The 22144-nt window shown below is 40.8% G+C and overlaps 1 protein-coding gene and 1 long non-coding RNA gene across 2 annotated transcripts; both read left to right on the top strand.

The window, feature by feature from the left end:
* Positions 1 to 323: 323 nt before the first annotated feature.
* On the top strand, positions 324 to 13461 carry LOC103155855 (rho-related GTP-binding protein RhoE). Its single transcript, XM_007577730.2, has 5 exons — positions 324 to 636; positions 840 to 927; positions 9447 to 9556; positions 10670 to 10804; positions 11130 to 13461. Exons 1-5 carry the CDS (start codon positions 364 to 366, stop codon positions 11376 to 11378), a joined length of 855 nt encoding a protein of 284 aa, XP_007577792.1. The 5' UTR covers positions 324 to 363; the 3' UTR covers positions 11379 to 13461.
* A 2517-nt stretch (positions 13462 to 15978) lies between these two features.
* LOC103155854 (uncharacterized) lies at positions 15979 to 21454 on the top strand. The gene is made up of 3 exons (XR_001659544.1): positions 15979 to 16019; positions 20761 to 20854; positions 21383 to 21454. It is a non-coding gene; the product is annotated as an uncharacterized LOC103155854 (long non-coding RNA).
* The last annotated feature ends 690 nt before the right edge of the window (positions 21455 to 22144 follow it).

Here is a 22144-nt window from a genome sequence, read left to right as displayed (position 1 = left end):
GTTATTTATTAACTGATTAAGTCGTGGTTTAGATTGTTCTTGAAAAACTAATCAGTCACGGCTGATTAGTGGGTGAACTCACGGCTGCACAGTGAACCCATTGATTTTTTACAGCAGACAGCCGCTCCCCTCTCTTGCAGGTACTGCGTACCCCCGCTAGATCTTTTAGGGGTACGCAGTACCCTGCCGTTCCCCCTTACTTTCATCCCTGGATATTTTATTAGTTACCTTGTGTGATCCAAATGGGGGCGCTTTCCCGGCGGACTGCGGTGCGGAGGCAGCCGGCTGGAGGAGAAGGAGGAGGAGGAGGAGGAGGAGGAGAGCCCCTGCTATTGGCTCCTGCCTCCTTATAAATACAGCCAAATGGCATTTACCGGCACAGAGCAAGGCGGAGACAGCAGAGGAGACAGGGACAGCAGTACTGGGAGTCACCCACTCTACGTCTCAACAGTCAGGACTGGACTCGTTTTTGGACCTGGTCGATCAATGAAGGAGAGACGGCCGTGTCAGAAGTCCTCTCTGAAATCCGGCATGGATCCCAGTCAGAGTGTGAAGTGTAAGATCGTGGTGGTGGGGGACAGCCAGTGTGGGAAGACCGCGCTGCTTCACGTGTTCGCCAAGGACTGCTTCCCTGAGGTGAGACCCGCAGCAGCATGCGTGACCCCCGTTTAACACCGCACACAGGGCAAACTTAGCGCATTGTGTGTTGCATGCATCTGTAGTTTTAGTTTGACTTTAAAACATTGGAGTCAGTGAAGCGCTGGTTTTCTTTGAAGTCTAAATCCCAGCAGGCGTCCTCTCTCAAACATCCACTCTGCGTGTTTCTTCCCCCACTCTAGAGCTACGTCCCCACGGTGTTTGAAAACTACACGGCCAGTTTTGAGATCGAAACGCAGCGGATCGAGCTCAGCTTGTGGGACACGTCAGGTAATCGGCATCTGCTCTCTGTTTTGTCTCTGAGGACATGTCCCAACATGCCGGGGGACTTGAGCCCTGCTGTGTCTGTCCACCCACCCAAACGCCTGCGTGGATTAACGGGGAAGCGGGGGCGGGGTGTTTCCAGTAGATGTGGAGTGGTTACCGGCATCAAAGTATTTGATTTAAATAATGATAATAATGATAATAATAATAATAATAATAATGATGATAATAATAATAATAATAATAATAAATTACAGTTTCAAAACGCATTCTCAGTGAGAGACTCAGATTTTCTTATGGAGTGAAGAAAAAAAACAGTCCTGCCCCACCTGTTGCTGCCCACTGCTGGCCAGCTGTCTGAAAGAAGGCTAGTACACGTTCAGTTTCCATAAAAGGGGATAAAGATGACATTAGCTTTTGATCCATTTAAAAGCAGTTGCATATTGTTTCATTTGGAGGTGTCAACCATTCTTAATTATATTATGTGGCCCCCATTTCTAATGTTGCCCTGGGCAACTGCCACTGAGACTTAGAAGCTGAACTGTGGGTGACATAATCCAGTGGTTAGCTAGCTGTGTACTACAACTAAATAAGATTGATATTATTTTGTTTTTGTTTTTCTGGTAAATAGTTACAGTGTTTCTTTACAAACACAAAAATCTCTCTGTTGGGTCTGGAGTTGGGCCTTCCTTACCTTTTGCTGCACACTGCTGGTGAGCTGCCTGAAAGAAGGCGTTGGAGGAAAAATTGGACTGCTTGATAATATTTGCATCCATCACTCTTATCAAGCTAATACAGAGTAGCTAGCTTAGCTAAATAACCCACAAACATCTGCTTCCTTGTACGAAAATAAAAATAATTTATGACTGAAGTAAGAATAATTATTGCCCTTTTGATTTCCCAAATAGATTAATTTGGAAATGTTATACCAGCTATTATTTAAAAAATACATGTTTTTTAATTTTACACTGAAAAACATGAACGTTTTTTGCTTAAAAAATATTCATGTTTTCATGCATGACTCTTACTTGCATGTAAGAGTCATGCATTGTTTATGAGAAATTAAATGATGCTGACCCAGTTGTTTCAGTTTTACAAAGTCTTTTTAGTTTATAAACTAAATCCTTGAGTAAAACTGTCATGTTTCACAATATTGACACACATTTCAAATGCTAAAAAATGATCAAATTGCTTTATTTTAAAACAGATAAGCAATAATTATGCTATTGCTGCTAACATATTGTCGCTGAGATTAGCAAGGTAATGAGGATGATTATTTGCTCACTGTATACCTTGACTAAAAGAAACATTTTATGATGTTTACAGTGGCTAAACTGCAAATTTTTCTAAAGAAGTGTAGTTTCCACATCTTGGTTGTTTGGTGATACAGCTACATTGGCGTCCTTGTGAGTGTAGCAGCTGTGCTTCAGCCAGCTGACTGGTAGTGTGCAGCATCCCAAGGGAAATGTGGATCTACTCTCTGCCTCCATCGTCTGAGAGATGATGGGAATGCTGTGACGTCTGAATGGTTTAGCGGTTTTGAAACCTCTGCACTTTGATTCCAGAATCAGGAGGTGTTTGCACAATGTCAGATTAGAAACCTTCATACCAACCTCGCCTTTTATCTACCGGGAAACATCTGTGACTGTTTAATCCAGGGGAAATTTCTGGAAGATTCCCAGCTGAGCCACACTAAATCATAAACTTAAAAACACAAACTGAACAAGCCTCAAATTCATACATCTGGTGAACACATTCTGGAAATTCCTCCCACACTTCCCGTTTTTTTCTTCTTCTTTTTTTTTATTCGAGTTACACAATACATCCTCTCCACCCCTCAATCATCCTTTTTTATTCTCCTGTATAGTTGAACTTTGAGCGTGTAAACAAAACACTCTTTGCATCCATCGATGCGCGATTGGAGAAAACGGGCAAAGCGGGGAGGTGTGATTGAGGGCGTATGTTGAAAACGTCCAAGCATTTGGTCTGTGTGGGAGTGCTGGGCGGGGACAAGCAGACAGCCAGCTGTTGCGGGTCTCTGGGCCTGGAATTCCAAAGCGACGTCTGAATAACTTTAGAGAATTCAACTTGAAATGTTTTCATTTCCTGGAAAGAGGCAGAACCTGAAAAAACACCCGTAGACCCTGACTGTGTACATCTGGGAAGCAAAAGCAGCATCTCAAGTCGACTTTTTTGCTTTTCTGCCTGTTGCTTTATTAGAGACAAAAAATGAGAGACTTTAATTTTGGATGAGAAACCAGGAAATCAAGCTTGTGTGCGCGCTGTGGAAGTAAAAAGGGTGAAGAAATGAGATCCGTCCAGAGCAAGAGTTTTGGTTTATTACACTGTTGGCCGGCTGCCCCGAGTCATTTCTCTTTTTCTCTCTGCTTCATAAAACAGAAAGGAGTGAAGGAGGAAGGAGGGGGTATGTTTCCTATTAGATCAGTGGGGTTTAGATGGAGCAAGATACCTCTACCCTGCCCCCCTACATTCAGCCCTAGCCCCCACCCAACACCCAACGCGCGCACTTCCAGTGACCGATTGATGGAGCTTTCAGCTTGACTGGTCCCTTTGTAGAGACACCCATAGGCCACAGCCAATCCAATCGATCTCTTATCTCCTGAGGTGAGCTGGGAAGGGAGGATGGGGACGGGTTGGTGTTGGTGTGGTGCAGCCCCCTAAACCCCCGATCACGCTCTCCGACAAAGCCCAGCATGCAGACACGAGGACTAAGTCATATAAACACACCTCCACATGCGAAGACGCTCTTTGTTCTGTGAGTGGCTTAATGAGCTGCCTGGAGTGTGTTTTAGTGCGAGTGTTTGAAAAGGGAGGGTGATGGGTGTAATTTGGGTCATTAAGGTAAATTCCTGCCAGTTGCGCAGCTTTCCATTTGCCCCCCTTCGCATCCCAACCTCCTCCTTAACACACCCACCCAGCTTGTCTGAGCTAGCTTTGGCTTTCCACTCCCAGGGTGAGGTCTGTAGGGTTTCGGCGGACGCTTTGATGCTTCTCATTTCTTTCAGCGGCTGAGGAAGTGGTTTACATTGTCTGTCTGCCAGTGGGTCTGAATGAGCAGCAGAGGTGTTTGAGAGGATGAAATAGACGGTGGGGGGAACCTGGGAGGCCTGAGGTCTGACTTCAGTTTATGAAGGAGAAATGATCAAAGGTAGCATCCCAGAACAATCTGCAGCTCCCATAAAGAGCGACAATTACCCTTGACTGCACAATGTTTGGGTTAGAAAGTTTCTGAAAATGACAACTTGACGCACCTTGGAACAATTTGAGAATCATAGCAGGTGGCTACGATTACGGTTTGTGATCCGCCAATCAAAAGTTTTACTTTATTGAACGTAGTGAAAGTAAAGTTTAGGATCAATCAGAAAGGTCAGCTATATGTTTGCAACAACTTGGGTGTTTCCTGCTAGCCTTCCTGTTACCTCCTGAAAGTCTAGTTCTCTCTTGCAGCCTGAATGAACTGCAACACGTTACTGAAAAAACACTTGACCGATGATGAAATAAAGTAATTTGAACAAGCTACAAGTTACAAATCAGTTTCTGTATTTCTATCAGGGCGGCTGCACAATATGGCTGCTAAATATGGTAATAACAATGTCTGTTACAATAAACGTAAATGTTTTCCTTAATCTCTTCTTGTTTCCATCATTAACTTTCTGTTTGAAATAAACTTGCAGACAAGAGGGATTGGATACAAAGAAAACCTCAGTTAAACATGAAGTCTGCTAAGAAAATTGCTGTCAGACTCGGAAGCCCAATTGGAGCATCTTTGATCATTTTTGTTTGAAATTCTTGCGATGTCGCCAGTGTTGCAATATGATAAACAAACTCATGGCTTAGCTCTGTTTACGCTGAATTCACTAGTAGCCTGGTCTATTTTGCCATTTGCTGAGAGTAATCAGGGTGTTTGCTTTGAAAGCAGCTGCTTGTTTCATTTGGCGACGACAAACTGACTGAACACTTTGTAGCTGCAGACGGCAAAATCCAAAGAACCAGTTTCAAAATGTGTTTACATTACTACAGTTACTACTCATTAACAGTTTTTGGGTGGAAAGTGTCAAAATAATTGACTGAAAGTTACTGTTGTATTTTTTTTAAATCTAGTGTTTGTGTGTCCCTTTTCTAAAGCCTCCCTGGGCATCTGCCCACATGCCCAATCTCATAAATCATATCAAGTCATGTGACTTATTATTTATAAGACGACGTTGATGAAAGCAGCTTTATGTTGTATTTAAGAGAAACTATAAAGTATCTTAAGTTTACAGGAATCAGATGAACACAACACTGAAGAGGTGACGTTCATGCTGTCATGTCAGCAAATCAAACGGAGTCTATTTGTAGCGTTTGGTGCATCTGTTGCCCGGACAGCTTAGTGTGGGACTGTTTCTTGCCCCTGTTAAGCTCCTCGCTGCACGCTGCCACCTCCTTTCCTCCCGCCAGCCACCGTTGGTTCTCCTCACATTTCTGGGCTCAGCAAATTGGAGCCGCATGTCTGGCATTCCTGAGACTAAAGGTTTCTACTTCCTCCTCTACAAAGGCGGCTATTGTACCCGGCCAGTGAAAGAGAAGTGCCATGGATCACTAAAAGCCCCACCTCGTTTCCAGGGAGGAGGGGGAAATTGAATCATGGTGGAATCTGGCTGACCGGTGATGTGATGGGGGGGATAGTGTGTCAGCTGAAACGCGGGGATCCTAGGAGAGATTACTCCACTTCCTGTCGGCTAATGTCACGGAAAGATTCTCTGTGTGATGTTACACCTTGACATTAAAATCTGTCGGGTCTTTGGATTCTTGGCTCTGGGTGTCTGTGAATCCTGCCAGTGCAGTAATAAGAAACACAGGACTGCCTTGCAGGCTGTTTCTTCTTTTCCTACTTCTTTCTTGAAAGCATTTGTCATGAAACATTCACATGTTGTTAATTTGGTGCAATGCCAGAATACGATGGTATTTTTGGCACACTAGGGATTAAAAACAGTTCTATAAGAACACCTATTTGGGTTTTGGAATAGAAAAAGGAGGTTCTCATGTCATAGATTGGGATTGAAACTAATAAATTATTTAGTAATCGAATATTTTTGATTAATCAGCTAAATAAATCTGCATATTCTACATATTTTTCATTTAACCACTTCAGCTTTTTTTATGCAATGTTTGCCTAAATTGCAATAACACAGCAGTACTCTAGTGTACTGCTCTAGTGATCATTTGTACATTAAATGACAATTTTCCTGGATTAAACAATTAATAACTGGACTGCAAAGGTGCTAAATAAGAGTTTTGTTTTTTGCAGAATTTAAACCAGATTAAACTAAAACTTGAATTCTGAGTAAAACGTACTTAAAAGTTGTTTTTAGTAACACAAAATGTATATAATTAATGTCGTAATTACAGCTTTGTTCTTCCAGCAAAAAAATATTTTTGATCCAGGTAGTGATTAATTGATTACTAAATTAATTGACAATTATTTCAATATTTGATTAATATGAGTCCTAATCTTAAAAAGCCCATAGAGAAATTAACCCTAAACATACCACATCTATGGTAATGTACGGTGGTGGCAGCATCATGTGGTGTGGATTTTTTTGTTCAGCTGGAACAGTGAAGCTGGTTAGATTTGATGTGAACTGGAAGAAAACATATTGGCTGAGAAAACAGAAACAAGACAAAATGTTCCAGGGGTGCACATACTTCTGGAAAGCACCAAGTGAACTAAACTTGATGAAAGATGCATTAAAATCCCCAAGTGTTGCTTTTAGACGCTGTGCATTAGAGCCATACCTGCTCACACTGAGCACCTCCCTCAATGGCTGCATTTACGGCGGCAGATGTCTCCGTAACCACAGCAACCGCACAAGGTACTGGCTGAGGTTACGCCAGTTTAATTTGCTTCTTGTCCTTGGTGTGTTAGTTAGCGAGGAGCTACGTGTGCGCGCTGCAGCAATACGAGTTGGGCCGCTGTTTGCTGTTTCCACAGGTGGCCCCACAGGGCTCAGCGCCTTTTTCCAATCACCATCCTGTCAGTTCTGCACAGCTATGTTAGCTATGCGCTAAAATGGCAGACCTGCTGCCAGACTTCCAGCCTGTCGGCTGCATCTGGCTTGTTTCACATCTGTATGTGAGATAAAGCAAAAATGTAATCTGAAAGATGAGTATTTAAAAGAAAAGCCTCATCCTGAAGAACATGTGAGTTTGAATATTGCATGAAGAGACTCTGGTTTGCTTTGCAGCATTAGGTGGAGCCTCTTGTCCCCGCCGCTGTGGAAAACAGTCGGCTCCTAATGAGGACCACAGTGGAAGTTTGGCCACCTAGCATCTGTTTTCTCTTGTGTGGTTAGTTGTGCACAACAGGATTGCGTTGCTGTGAGGAAAACGTGTGGAAAAGGACCGAATGGGGGAAGAGGGTTAGGGTCCTCGTCACCCTTCCAGATTTAGAGATCCTGTGGGAGAACAATGACAGGAGCTAATTACGCTGCGACGGTCACCAGGTTGCGGTGCGTCGTCAGTGGGATTGCCTTTTATCTTCCCAGCTGGCAGAAAGATGACCCCAAACTAGTTTATGATGCCGCGCTGCATACTTCAGCATTCCACATGTTTTTCCGCTCATGTTGTGCTGCACTTAAAATGTTTTAATAGAGTAATCTGGAGTTTAATGTGCAGACATATTCACAGAAACCCACTCGGATGCCTCAGGACCTCACGCTCTGCACCCGGCAGCTTTGATATGCGACTCCTTTATGTGGCCTGATGAGAAATATTCAAATCATTGTAAAATGTCAGCTGACTCCACAGCTTACCCTTTGGTTGGAAGGTCTTTATTTTTCCACTGATTTTGTCCGAGACTGAGAGAAAAAAAGACTCAATGCAGTCTGGTTCTGATTGTCAGTGATGGCTGATGGGTTCTAGTTGGGACAATTTAGGTTTCTCATGAAGAAAAATGGAAAATAAAGATATGTGTTTTTTTGTCTGTAGTACCCAATTGCTGTTAAAAAATACAGAACTTGTTTGTAAATTTTAATCCATAATGTCAATTAGCAAATGTTTGCTAATAAGTGTGGACCCGTGGAAAGAAATTTAGCTTTAAATTTAAAAATCTCAACCACACTGTCTGCTTTTGGAGTTTATGAATGCCTTCATTTAACATTACAAACACAGAATAACAAATTTTAAAAATCTTGAATATCCCTACTGACCTGCTGGTAAAACTGTTAACCGTTACCTTGTTGTTTCTACTCCCATTTCTAGCTTTTAAAAACAGTAATTTTGTGAAATACTGTATATAAACTGAAGTATTTTTGTGTTTGCATGACTGGTGCAGAATAACTATTTTTATCCTGGAGTTTGGTTCTTGCTTTTTGCCATTGATGATGCATTTTAGCATCTGTAGTGTTCAAACTGTTTGTTAGCAAACAGGCTAATGCTTAATTTGACAATCTGACTCCAGAACTAGAGTATTACTACTTCAATGACTACTTCATTGACTACATAATAACTTTATTTATTGTGAATGTTGTTCAGAAGCTAGCACAAATGAGTTTTGGTGAAATGCTAAATATCTGTTTTAGATACATTTGTGATGCATTTGCTAACTTTCAGGTTAGCGTTGACAAAAAAGTTAGCAAGCCTAGATGGATTTTTGTTGATTTATTTCTTGTTTGCTGTTTTGTTTTTCTTTCTTGGGCTTACTGCGCTTGTAATATTAAAAAGGCTAAAACGCTCAAGTCTTAGCCCTTTTAAAATCTGTTCTTTAGAAAGGTCCAGTAAAGACATACATAAATAAATCAGTGTCAAGTCCAGGTTATACACAAGAAGTGGAAGCAGAAACAGAATATCCGTGTTTTTGCACACATCAGCTTTATTTGAAAGCGTTGTTTGAAACGGTGTCTCCCCTTATCCCACTGTTTAGATTCGGGACCGTATCCCTCCCAGAATGCAGAAGTTTGTTTTTCTGCATTTGATGGAGCATTCCTGCCGTTTCCTCACAGCAATATTCAGGAAGAAAAAAAGATCCCAGGGGAATCTTGAGTTACCAAAAACAAAATTCCCAGGATTCTTGGCAGCTTGGTGCCTGTGGTCATCTCTTGTTGTCATGTGATCTTGACCCACCTTAACTTCTCGGTCGTCCCTCCTCCCGTCCTCGCTCTTCCTCGCCAGAAATGTTTCAGTCTGGCTGAGAGATGGGCGTCTCCTTACACATGGTTTTAATTTAACAAAGACATTTCCTCACTCCAAACTTCTCAGTTTCTATACCTCTTTTTTTCTTTTCATCTGGTACTCAGCACATTTTTCTACTAATGCACTATTTGTTTTTCTCCTTGTTGCTATGGATTATGGCTGAATTGCAATTATGACATGGTGTCAAGTTTTTATGCAGAGATTTCGCCTTGTTTGTACACATATCTGCAGATTTTGTTAAAGCCTTTAAGTGTTTTAAGACCACAACATCTAAACTACTCATAATCTAAAGAGTATTTGAGAAATGACAAATCAGATTTGTCCTTGTGTTTCAGGATCTCCGTACTACGACAACGTGAGGCCCTTGTCCTACCCAGACTCGGACGCAGTCCTCATCTGTTTCGACATCAGCCGTCCCGAAACCCTCGACAGCGTATTAAAAAAGGTACGCCGCCGCTTTCCTCAAACTTAACCTGAAGAGTCTGGGTGTAATAAACCGGTCTTACGATGAGGCTCAACAAAACCAAGCGTCTGCATTCACAAGGCATTACTTCACATCATGAGATCAGATGTGGCTACAAATAAAGACAAGGTGAAGTCTCTCAAGAGACTCAAATGTTGCTTAAACACCAGCAGCTCCCAAGAGGTTGCTTAGTGGTCAACCTCTGACTCTTTTCCCTGCTGACTACCATGTGTCGTCTGGTCCGATCTTCTGGAAAGCAACTTTGTCCGGTCTGGTCTGGTGCAAAGCCAGTCACATTTTTCTAAAATTGTTAACATTGCATGACAAAACCGAGACACAGCTTGATGCTTCCCAGTCATCTGTGCGCTTCCACTGATGGCAAGCTCATTTTGAATAATTGAGGTCACGCGTCAAGGTCCGCCAGTGTTCCACGTCTTGTTTATTTGGCTTAAAGTAAGAATGTGGAATGTAATCCCCCCCTGAGGGGATGAAAACCGAAAAGCAAAACCTCAGTTCTCAGTGCTAGTTTAGGGTCTAAAAATGCAGATTAAAATCTCTTATCTCAACATAAAATAGCTTTAAAAAAAAGCAAAAAAACAACAACAATTTATGGGACTTGTTTGTCAGATGTTGTACCTCAAGACTTCAGCATTTAGTCAAGTGATGATTGCATTGTGTAAAACAACTTCCTCTTCACGTGTTAATGAACTTGATCCTCTGACCCTCTGGTCAGTCGGCCCTGAAGCACATTAGCCCCAGATTACGACCCAAACCGATCAGAGCATTTATTGTTCAGGAGGAAACGTGGGGATTATTTGTAGCTCCGTTCCCAGGTTCAAAGCATTGGGGGCTCCAGGAAGTGCCGGTTTTAACCTTCGTACCAGAGAGACCAGCTGACTGTGGGGCTTGAACTCATGGGATTTCTAGTCAGGACGTTCTGACCTGCATGAGCAAAGGTGTTTTTATACTCAAGTTGACCACAGTTGTGGTTAAATCACAAGTTTTAAACTTGAGACTACAGAGGAAATCGGTCAAGTGATCTGGGGGGAGATTGATTAAAATACTCTGTGATCTCAAAGTGTTTGTCTTCTGCAGTGGAAAGGGGAGATCCAGGAGTTTTGTCCCAACACGAAGATGCTGTTAGTTGGCTGCAAGTCGGACCTGCGCACCGACCTTGGTACCCTAGTAGAGCTGTCCAACCATCGACAAACCCCAGTTTCCTATGACCAGGTATTCAGCGTTTTATTATCTTTCCTATTCCTGCACTAGATGAAAACCATACAGGAGTTTTTACCAGCCTTTCTGCCGTATTTGATTGTTAAATATTAATAATACTATAATTAGAGGTGATGTCACACAGTGAGAGAGAGACAGTCTCTGTTACACAGCTCTGCAGTTTAACAGAATATTACTGTTATTTGAAAAGACGGACAAAATTATTTCAGAATTGACACTACTAGCATTTAGCATGGTTAGCATTGCTAGCAAGTCGGACCTGCTAGCAATGCTAACCACATGCTGGGAGAGGTCATGCTGAAACCTTTTTTCTTCCCAGGGCTCCAACATGGCCAAGCAGATCTCAGCGCCTTACATCGAGTGTTCGGCCCAGCAGTCGGAAAACAGCGTCAGGGACATTTTCCACGTAGCCACGCTGGCCTGCATCAACAAGAACAGCAAAAACGCCAAACGAAGCAAGACTGTGCGTGCCAACAAGAGGATTTCACACATGCCCAGTCGGCCTGACCTGGCAGCCGTCTCCACGGATCTCCGGAAGGACAAAGCCAAAAGTTGCTCGGTCATGTGACTTGTCAGACTGCGGTGGGAGGGGGGTATCAGACTAAAGAAAATGAGGACAGCGCATTAGTGCAAGCAGGGAGCTTAGGGGCAAAGCCCTGTCCTGCATGCTAAAAAACCCCTATTTGTCTGGAAAGGGGTTTTTTATAAGCTTCAATTCGTATAAGTGTTACTGGAATATTCTGCTCCAATGAGAACTCGTTGAGTAATTGCGTCCCAGTCGATGTACCCCCACCTCAGCTACCACCAGTCCCACCAGAGGAGGAAGCTATCAGTCAGCTGGCTATCAGTTCTGGGAGGAGACCCGCTTCCTCTGAGGACAGAGCGGATGCAGTCAAGGCTTTCCTCACCAACAGGAAATGAGCAGGAGGAGTGATGTCATTAAGAGACCATCACATTTAAAGGGTTTTAGAACATGCAATCTTTCGACTGGGAGCCAAAGCTACGGCAAGCTGTGGCCTATGAAGGTAAAGAAAAAAAAAAGTGCAGGGTCAAAGACTTAAGGCTTTCAACTCATCACTGTGGTTTGGAACTGATTCACTTTTACCTCTGCTCCTGTTACTGTCTGTGTGTGTGCAGAGGAGTCCCTGTTTCTGATACTGTTGTTGGTTAAATGTGAAGTTGTTGGTGTGCAACTGCATCTTTGTTTCTATTCTGATTCTGTTGGTTTCATCCTCACTCTTCCGATGGTTGCATTCAGTCACCTCAACCAACAGTTTCTGAAGTAAGACTGAAGATTTTAAACCTTTGAACCATAGGTTCACCACTATGTAGCAAGAGAAAACTGAAAGTATTGTGCAAAAATCTCAACTTCCTGGAGTTTAGCTTAACCCACAGGTTCTACATGTTCAAAACTTTGAAATTGCTAATGGGTTCAAACTGTTCATAATCAGCAAATCTCAAACTGTAAAATCCAAACAGGAATTTCTTTGTGGATTTTATTCCAGGCTTAAATTTGTAAGCAGTAAAATTTTCTCAGCCTTTTAGTCATTAAGCTAATGTGTTTTAACTCACTCATTAGCTAATTTAGGCTTCATGACAATATGGGTGCTGCAGCCAACAGTCTGCCGAGTTGGTTAGCATCTTATTTCAGATTGTTTTCCCAGTATAATCTACTTGACCATTGCTCAAAAATAAAATATTCTTGTCTGTATATTTGAATCTAGAACTGCATTATCTAATTAGCTCATTTGATTTTACTCCAAACTCGAATTCAGACAAAAAAAAAAACTACAAGCCAAAATGGAGGAAGGAGTTGTAGCCATGTAGATGTGTTGAACCGCTGAACCTTAATCCAAAAATATAAAGGTGAGCCCAACAATTCTTGAGTGGCAAAAGTCCATTAGCATGTTTACCAATGAGTTAATTAGCTAGTTAGCTGACTTGTTAGCTACAGTTGAATTTCAGCAAACTGTTCATGTGCCTGAGGGATTCCTCTAAATGGCATAATGCAAATAATGGCTCCTGATTACAACTGATAGGATTTTGGAGTGTTAGCCGTTAGCTAGCATCTGCCAATGTTCATCAGTTAGCCACTGTGAGTTAAGTTTTTTTATTTTGAATATATTTTGCAATATGTTTCATTTGGAACTAGGAAGGTTAGACTGTTTCCAGGCAGTAACAACCTGTTAGCCTTTAAGCTAATTAGCTAGTTGGCTCACTCATTAGCCAACTAGTCCATTTCAGCAGTTCTCCACTGTAAGTGTACAGCCAAATCTGTTGGGATGTTAGCTGCCTAGCTAACATTTATTAGCTGGTATCATTTCCTACTCAAACATGACTCAAATAATTTGATAATTTGTACTTTTTTTGTTTGGATGGTCTGAAATATTTGCTGTCAATTATTGTTAAAGGCATTGATGCACTTTTAATTGAAGTCACTGCCATAAAAATTAGCTTTTTCTCATCAGTGCTGTCTCATTCTGCAGCACTTTGCCCAAACTCTTATCCTCATGTTCCAGCCTGTCCTATCTGTGTACGCTCATGTTTTCTTGAATGTTGTCACCTTCAAAATGTCTTTTGCCAATGTTGTTGCCACGATATTTATTGAATTATATATTTTCCCTTTTAGAATAAATAAAATGAATTAAAATTCTCTCTTGTGTTTATTTGGAAGTAACTGAAATGGTAATGGACTTGTCTAGATTGATGGTGTTTTAATATCAACAGATGTACGTAAAGTACATTGATTTTTCTTGTGTATGTACATAGTAGAAAGTGTTGTGTAATGGAAAAAAAATGCATTTGTATTCAGTGGATTTGACATTGAGAGAGACAAGCCTGTCTCTTTTTATTGTTCTGTTTATTTCAGAGGATTTCATTTAGAACAAGCTGTTTAAAAATTATCGGTTTTGTGAGCTGAAAGAAAACTAAACACCAAGCTTTGACTTGAATTCATGGCAAAGCTAGATTGGCTGTAAATCAGATGGCATAACAAATCTGAAGCAAAGTACTTGAATTGGTTTATACAGCGCTCTATTTTGCTCGTCAGTGTTAACATAAACCTCTTCAGAGTGACAACTGTTTCCTTTCAGAAAAACAAGCTGAACTTGAGTCCTTGACGGTCAAGACGTCACTGTGAAAAGCAGGTTTTGTCGCTGCTGCTTGGAACAAATAGTTCTCTGTGAGTGAGACTGAATAGTCTTGTCTACTTATAAGGCTAAAGTATCACTAGACGCAGACGGTTTCGTACAAGTCCTGGTAAATTCCCGGGGGCTACCGAGCATGGAAACTGCTTTTGCTCACCCAGCAATCCTATAAATCACTCAGTGACTTCATCACATGCATAAGGAGTGAGATGCATTGGCTTGTCAGTGGCAGGAAAACAGGTCTGTCAGGTGAAAAATAAACGTGGGTAATAAAAGACACACAACTCTTCACCTTATGACGGCAAGCATGAAGCATTTATCCAGGTAATTTGCACTAGGTTGTGATTCTAGTCATGTTGGCAAAGTTTTCCCTACTTTTCAAAGTGATGTCATTCCACTGAACTGATCTTGGTACAGCTTAAAGAAAAAGTTTATTATTGTGAAAAATATGCCTTCAAATCAAAACTCCTATATTTCTTGACTGAAATGAAGCCCATTAGCATAAACTTGTTGAAAGGTAATAAAGTATACTTTTCACCACTATAAAGTGTGGGTGAGGGTGAAGTAGAAACATCTGGCAGAGGGCCCAGTTCAAGGGATCTTCAACTCACACCTCCAGGAGAGTTTGCCTCATGTACCAAGGGAGTTTGGAGACATGGAGTCTGTATGGCCAGGACTACAGACCCATGCAATAGAAGAAATACTTTCTGGATATCCTTAAGTTGCTCCCATATTCTCAGTTAAGGAGGCAGAGTCTGAAAATTCTGGGAATGGGAGTCCATTAGCAAACCAAGGTACTCCCCAATGGCAGAGCTTAAGAAATGAACAGGATTCGACTGGAGAGGAGGTGTATTGGCTAACTCTTTGGTAACATATGAGGGACTGTGTGTGAGCCACTACCTGGAAATGTCAGTGTCTTCTAGTGTCTCAACCTCCCTGGGTGCTGGAAGAGGCTCCAATTGATTGCTTAATCTCAATGCAGAGTAAGTTTGGTTGTCTATCCTACAAGTGTTTCGTAAATCTGAAGGTTTACTACTGGATCCCCTGAAGCATTTGCAGTTCCAAGGTTACTGTAAGGATTGTTAAGTTCTTGCATAACCAATGAACTCTAGGAAAAACATTGGAGTTGCGTGTCAATCAGTGTCTGGATTGCCCTTGGGTGTGTACAGTTCATCAATGTCAAGGATGATAGTCATTATTTTAGTATCTTCAGTCCATGACCTTCAGTGTGGCATGAAGCAAGTTTGACGTGATCAGGATGGGAAAATGAAGAAAAGAGCAGCTGCTTACGTCGTTTGGGCCTCCTGGACTCCACACTTTTGAGGTTTTCTTGCCACATTCCACTGGGTTTCAATTAGTTATTTTAAGATTTTGCTCAAAATTGTATGTGTCAAAATGTTTTCCATTTTGGTAAACCCTTAAGAAAGGATCACACTTTTCGACCAACTCATGCAGATGATTTGTTTTCCTGTCTTTCCTAAAGAAATGTTTTTATCCTACGCATCTATATATAGACTTTTTGTGATTCTTGCAAAGGAAAATAGCCATGCAGCAATAAAGTCTTCAGTTTTGCCCTGACTTTATTAGTTTTTAACCTGATCCAGATAATGTAACAAGTAAGGAATGTTCCAAAAGCACAGTTCCTGAGCACAGCTCTAATCCCACAAACTCCCCACGGGTGGACGGGGCTGGCAGAAAATCAGCGTATATCAACTCTGCAGTCCGCCCTGTCCGGTTCTCTATATGTCCCATAACTCCTCGTTTTGCTCAGACATTTCGTATACATATGAGAGGGGGGTGAAATGAGCTAATGCTCCGTCTGCAGATGTGCTGTGGGTAATTTCAACTGTTCTCCTAAGGTTGTCCTTTAATACATTGCAGGTGTTTGGTGTGTTTTTCAGCAGATGACAGCGTTGGAAGGCAGTTTTAACTAGATATGCTTCTTTACCGTTGGAAGAAAAACTATATAAAAAATGTAGAACTTTTTATTGTAATATTTTCAACTTTTCAACTACGTCACTGAATCATTCGAGGCGCCATGATGGACGCTGGAAGTGAGGGAGGTGAGTACTGAACAGAGCGACTGAAATTGTCTTCCAAAGTTGTTTTTGTCAGTTTATTCATGACTTCTACTTGTTCGAGTCGAGATAATTTGTCTGTGAACGTAACACACCTGGTTGGGGCTCATATAAACGCGGTATTTACCAAAGTTGGAAGCAGCTAGTTTAGCAACCGACCCATTCCTGCTCTGACGTGTTTGTCAAATTACAGACTTTGCCTGAATTCACACCACATGATTTATGTCACTGTGTCATAAACAGCGTTTCCCCTTACACAAGAGCAGCCTTAAAAAGACGAGATGCTAACCAGTTATTTCTATTTTATGCTAGGCTACATCACGGTGCGGCCTTGTCTCCATGGTTACGGTTAGAGGTATGGCGCGATTCTTCTCCATGATGCGATATTTGATATCTTTCTGATCATAATTACATATAAACTGTATGTCAATCTTTTTACCTTGTAAAAAGCATTAGATTACACCGAGGGCTGGCAGTCATTATGATTGACTGCTGCTGTCCATTATCTCTCCAAAAATAAAAAGACAAGTTTGGTTTGCATCCTTGTCTGTTTATGGAGCCGACTGCAGAAACTATGACTATTTTTAAAGTGAAATCAACTAAATAGAAACATTAAGTTACAGATATCTGATTTTAGATTTCCTTTAAATCGGTTGTTTTGACAGCATAGGTCACCTGCAAAGGGTGAATATTTGACATAAACTGGTCATCAGGATCAAGTTAAAAAGTCACCACAACAAAAACTCATTCAGCTCCAACAGACTTTTGTAAAAATGTAATTAAATCCTCCCTCATTGCTCATTGCTGACAGCCATGGAGAAAAGGACAGGTCTCATTAACCTTTGACCTTCAAAACCTAATTAGCTCACATCTAGAGTCAGCAGCCTGGGATTTACTATCAAGCTATTTATAGTTGTTTTAATTTTTAAAGCTAACTATTGTTATCCACGGTAGATTGAACAGGACTGTTAAAAGCTTGGGAAATTGTTTTACAGGCTTTACAAACGTATCGTTCCCCTAATTCACATTTATGCACCGATTTGTATAAGTTTAATACACAAAATCCCAATAAAATACATTAAAGTTGAAACAGTAACTCTTATGCAACACTCTTGTTTCTTCCTCCATAGCAATCATCTGCCTGGATAAATTTATTACAGCGTCACAGAGCTGCTGGAACGGCTGTGCACTTTCGGTGTTGTTTAATTTAAACTCCAAGTGTGAAACTGGGTGTTGCAGTCATGACTCAGAGACGAACACAGCGGTGACATTTATGCGTGAGAAATGTGACAAGAAGCCACTCCCATTTGGGGCTCGTGAAAAGGTTGAGTTTTCATGGAGCTTCAGGCTTTGGCAGCTCATCCCCATAATGCAGAAATAATTTGAAGGGAATCTCGTTTTTATTTTTCTTTGTTTTCACCTGCCTGCCTGTAATCTGACAAGTGGATGCTATAGAGTGTGGCTGGAAGGCTCTTAACTTTATTTTTTTTACTATAAGCTGCTAAAATCACAAGTTTTAGTCATTTGGAAGCCTTATTTAACAGCATTTTAAACCGTTTTTGGTTTTTGATAAATAGTTTTAATATTAAACCAAAGATTTTCTACTGCAAAGCAGAATAAATTTCCTAATCTGTCAGCGGTAACCAGCTTACAGAGGGAAGGCGTTATCCATCACCATCGTTCCAGGGCAACAAAGTTGCTTTTTTCATCTTGTTTAAGAAATAAATTTCTTTTTAAATGAACCGTTAAGGCAGAACCAGCAACTCCATGTAGCCCGAATGACAATCTATCAACAGCATATTGCTTTTTATGTTCGCAATCCACTCTCCGATATTAGACCGGGTGAAGCAGAGGTCGAGGTGGAAGTGAGTTCAGCTCAATGAATCAGAAGATTCTCACACTTTTTAGGGAGCAGAGTCTAAATCTGGCGACCTCCTCCTTCCCTTCCTTCCTTCCCCCCAATCTTCCTGCATGACCAACTGGGACGGACATAAACTGGGAGTGTAAGATCAATAGGTCTAAGCTGGTGGCTCATTGTTTCCTCCTCTGTCCTCCTGCCTCAGACAATCAGTCATGCTCAGCTGTAACATACAGACAGACTCAATGTGAAACAATAGAGGGTTTTTTTCTCGTCTTTGGGGAAAAAAACAGCATTGGACTGAAGCCGAAGGTCTTGAGAAAAGAGGATGAAGAGAGCGGACGGCTTGGTTTTAATTCATTTTGAACATAAAAGAGGTTAAATGCAAAACAAAGAACACAGAAGAGATTAAAACTGTAGCATTGCCACTTTTTGATATGATGGCATTCTGCCCAGGGTGGCATGGCCTTGGGGGTATCACATGGCAAAAAAAAGTTAAATATCTAGATAGATGATGCTACACTGAACAGAAATTTGCTTGGAAATCTTGAGAACTAGTGCTAACTCTTACTCAGATAGTATGCCATTTTTAAAGAAATGAGAACTTCAGCTAAACTGACACTATGATGCAAAATAAAACTTGGTTACCACTGGCAACAGCTTTGATTTTCTGATTTTCTTTGGCTCAAAACTAAACTTTGAAACACTTTTCTACACTATTTTGGATGCCAAATTAGATAAGCTCTTCCAGTCCATCTTTCATGACGAGTAAATAAATGTTTACATGCAGGATCAGCTGAGAGAGCCCGACTTCGACTCCTCACAAACACTGCAGATGTATTGCAGGCTAATGCGGATAGCATGAGTTATTTTAACCCTTTCTTGGTCAATCTGGCGGTCGATTCTTTAGCTTGACCTCGAATCAAATGGATGCTCCAACAGTGATCCCGAACACATCCAAGCTAGTTTTGGACTGGATAAAGCATTTGTGAGGAAGGGAAGGCAGTCTATTCCACTCAGTTTGGGAACATTGTGTTGTCTAAAAGTAATTATCTGAAAAGTGGAAATCTTAAGACAGATTTGAGTAGCTCTGGCTGACAGTTCTTCCTTTTTTTTCCCCTCCATCTTGCAGTTATTAAAACTTTCCATCCTGAACCTTTCATGGCTGAATGAAGCTGGAATCTGAACATCAATAAGATTTTTCTCATAGAAATGCATTTACATGCAGGACTTTGTAGTCTATTCTAGGTCATTAAGCCTTATATTTTTTTGTTTTTGGTGGGTGGGGGGTTAATTCAGTAAGGCTTGGCTCCTTCCACTGCCGTCAGCTCATATTTCAACAAAACCGTAAACTTGTTGGTCCGGTGCCTCACTCCATTGGGTATTGTGTTTGGAGCGGGAGTGTGAGAGCAGAAAAAAGCGCTTTTCATTTCGCTCCTTGGTGGAATTTTTCTGTGGTGAAAGTTCCTGACTCATGTTTTAATGGGTGCAGAGTTAGCCAACGAGATGAAGAGCGCCAGGGTTTCTGCTTTTGCAGCTTTGGCTTTACTATCACAATCATTTTGAGTTTCTTTTACATTTCAGGGAAGCGAGATTCCTTTAGTTTGTTTGGTTATTTCCACTTTCCACTTTCTTTCTGTTCTGGTTTGCCATATGGCCTTTCCAGACCCCCGACCTCCAGCATTTCTCCTCTCCTTTCCATCTGCTCCCAGCCTTGCTCTTGTTGGTTTGGGGCCTAACGTTGACTGATTTGGCATATGTTTTAACATGTCAGGAGAGTCCCAGTCGCCTGCTTCAGCTACATCTGCTTAATAGCAGCCACATTTTGCAATGGTCTTCGGGAAACACGGATGAGTTCATTTTTGTGGTCCGTCGACAGTAAATAAGCTTGTCAGTTACCCTCCAACAGATGTGGCTGGAACCAAAAGAAGAGTTTATTTATACTTTTTGGTTGTGAATAAATCTAATGCTTACAATTACAAAGAGATTTTTTATTGCTGTGTTTGACTTGCGCAGTGCGCTAAAGCAAAATATGACAGTTCATTGAAAGACGTAATATATGTTAGGCTGACGTGGACAAGTTGTAACAACAACATCTCTTTCTCATGACAGAAATATATAACCGTTTGAAAATTTTTCATGATTTTCTGTTTTGACACAGTGAAGAGTGAGAGCTCCAGTTGGAGCTGCAGAAATGCAAATGTCTATTAAAATGTCTATCAAAAATACTAAACTATCCCAATATAGGGACATCTAGCCCAATTAAGTAAAAAAACAAACAAAAAAAACTTTTAAGCATGGTGATGGACAGATCGAGGACACCCTGTAAGAATAATCTCCTTTGATAATAATAATAATTAATAAAATAGGCCAACTTGGTAGGATAAAAAAAAACACCTTTTGAGAATGATAGTATTTTTTCCAAATCAGTTTCTTTCACTAAAAAGCTTTTAAAACTTCAACAAAAACTGCAGGTTTGTGTCTGTGTCTGGTGAAGGTTTTGGTTAAAACATGTTTGTTCTTCATTCAGTTGGTAGAAAATCCAGAATTTTTATTCAAGTGAGAGTAGAGATACTTCTTAATAAAATGATGCAGGTAAAAGTAAAAAGTAATTTTTTCAAAAAAGTTACTCAAGTAAATGTAATTGAGTAAATGCAACTAGTTACTACACAACTCTGTAGTCTATTAGTGCTTAAATGTCCTGAAGCAGTGAATGCCTCAGGTGTTGCCTTAATTAGGCTAATGAGCTTCACCTGTGGAGCTGCTGGGTGATACAGAGAAAGACAGAGTAGAGGAACTGGTCCACACTCCACACCAGCTGGTGGCAGTAATGCACCATTTTTTATTTTTTATTTTTTTTGTCAACAGCCATAAAACATCAAAGAAGAAGAATAGGATGGAGGAAAGTAGCGTCTACCGAGAGATCCCTGAACTGGAAACCGCAGCCTTTGCGCTGCACTCGGTGGGTAATTTAACAGAGCTGTTTATTTATGGGGGAATTTTTCTGCCATAATTCGAGAGCACACTTATTCAGTCAGCATTAAAACGATGCTTCATTAACCAGACTACCAACACACAAAAAATCACAATCAAAGCCGTCATAACTTTATTACCCTGTGAAAATAAGTCAGAAATAATCCAAATAGTTTTAATGTATTTATTTCTTTTCTTTCTTTCCTTATGGCTTAGACGGGATGGAAAGCCCATGTTTTGCTTTTGTATTTTGCACATAAGTTTGTGATTCCAAAGAAAAAGATATAAAACTTCAGATATCTCACAAATGAGATATTAACATACATGGAAAAACCTTATGTAGTAGCAGGAAGACTTTCAGTTCTCAATTATGCAGCTTGAACTGACTAGTACGTTATTAAGAGGTAATGCAAAATCAACGTGTCCTCTAGGGGGCTCTGTTCACTTCAAATAAAATGTTATATAAGGTTATGAAATTAATATTAAATGCATAAATGCAACTATATTTCTCAATTAGGTGAAGTCTTGGTGGACTGGTACGTTAACTTTGGATCAGAGAGCCTTCACTAATCATGAATGCTAAGGTGAGTTGTTTTTTTCTTTTTTACAGTTAACAATGTAGCTCTATGTGTTACCATAAAATATGAAAAAAGGTAATTCTTGAGTTGCCAATAAAACGTTTGAATCAATAGTCTGCCGACTTTGGTGTAGAAAAAACAGTGAACGTATCAAGATGTTAACAATTAACTAACCAATAGCCGCTAACAATGCTACAATTGGCCTCCGCTTTAGAGCTTCAAGGGCTTTAAATTAAAATGCTGCTTTCAAGTGGGCCAATTTTGCCAACTCTGTTGCTATGGGTAGTTAGGTATCTGCTATTAGAGGAGATAATGGATGTAAAAGCACATAATGTTCGCTATTCTTAACTAGCAGAGTGCTGCTGTTGGCCTCTGACTCATCCTTAAGTACTCACAGGATGCCCAGTCCTGGAAGAAAAGTCACTCCCAGCTGCAGTACAAACTCTTTCCTTGAATTTGCTTGGTTGTTGTATTAAACTTAACTAAAAATAACTTAAAATGCATTTAGATTCATAAAACTTGTATCAGTTTGGGCAGAGCTTTTGTTTTTCCTCGAATACTGTAGAAAATCTTCCTGTCTCAGTTTTGTAAATCTCTCATGATGACGGTAAGACTTAAGAAAACCATACGGTGGCATCTAAACATGCAGCACTGACTGAATGGCCAATTGGAGAAACTAAAAGATGCAAATTTGGCACAGC

This window comes from Poecilia formosa, unplaced genomic scaffold, assembly GCF_000485575.1.
Source record: "Poecilia formosa unplaced genomic scaffold, Poecilia_formosa-5.1.2 Scaffold451, whole genome shotgun sequence".
Taxonomy (NCBI): Eukaryota; Metazoa; Chordata; class Actinopteri; order Cyprinodontiformes; family Poeciliidae; genus Poecilia; species Poecilia formosa.
The sequence above is the reverse complement of the archived record's forward strand: the minus strand, read 5'-3'. Positions and strand labels throughout refer to the sequence as shown.

Bases quoted from the DNA above. Each gene is read 5' to 3' on its own strand.
- LOC103155855 (XM_007577730.2), top strand. From the start codon at position 364: ATGGCATTTACCGGCACAGAGCAAGGCGGAGACAGCAGAGGAGACAGG. The intron at 9,557-10,669 runs GTACGCCGCCGC...TGTCTTCTGCAG, and splicing joins TCGACAGCGTATTAAAAAAG to TGGAAAGGGGAGATCCAGGA. The intron at 10,805-11,129 runs GTATTCAGCGTT...TTTTCTTCCCAG, and splicing joins CCCCAGTTTCCTATGACCAG to GGCTCCAACATGGCCAAGCA.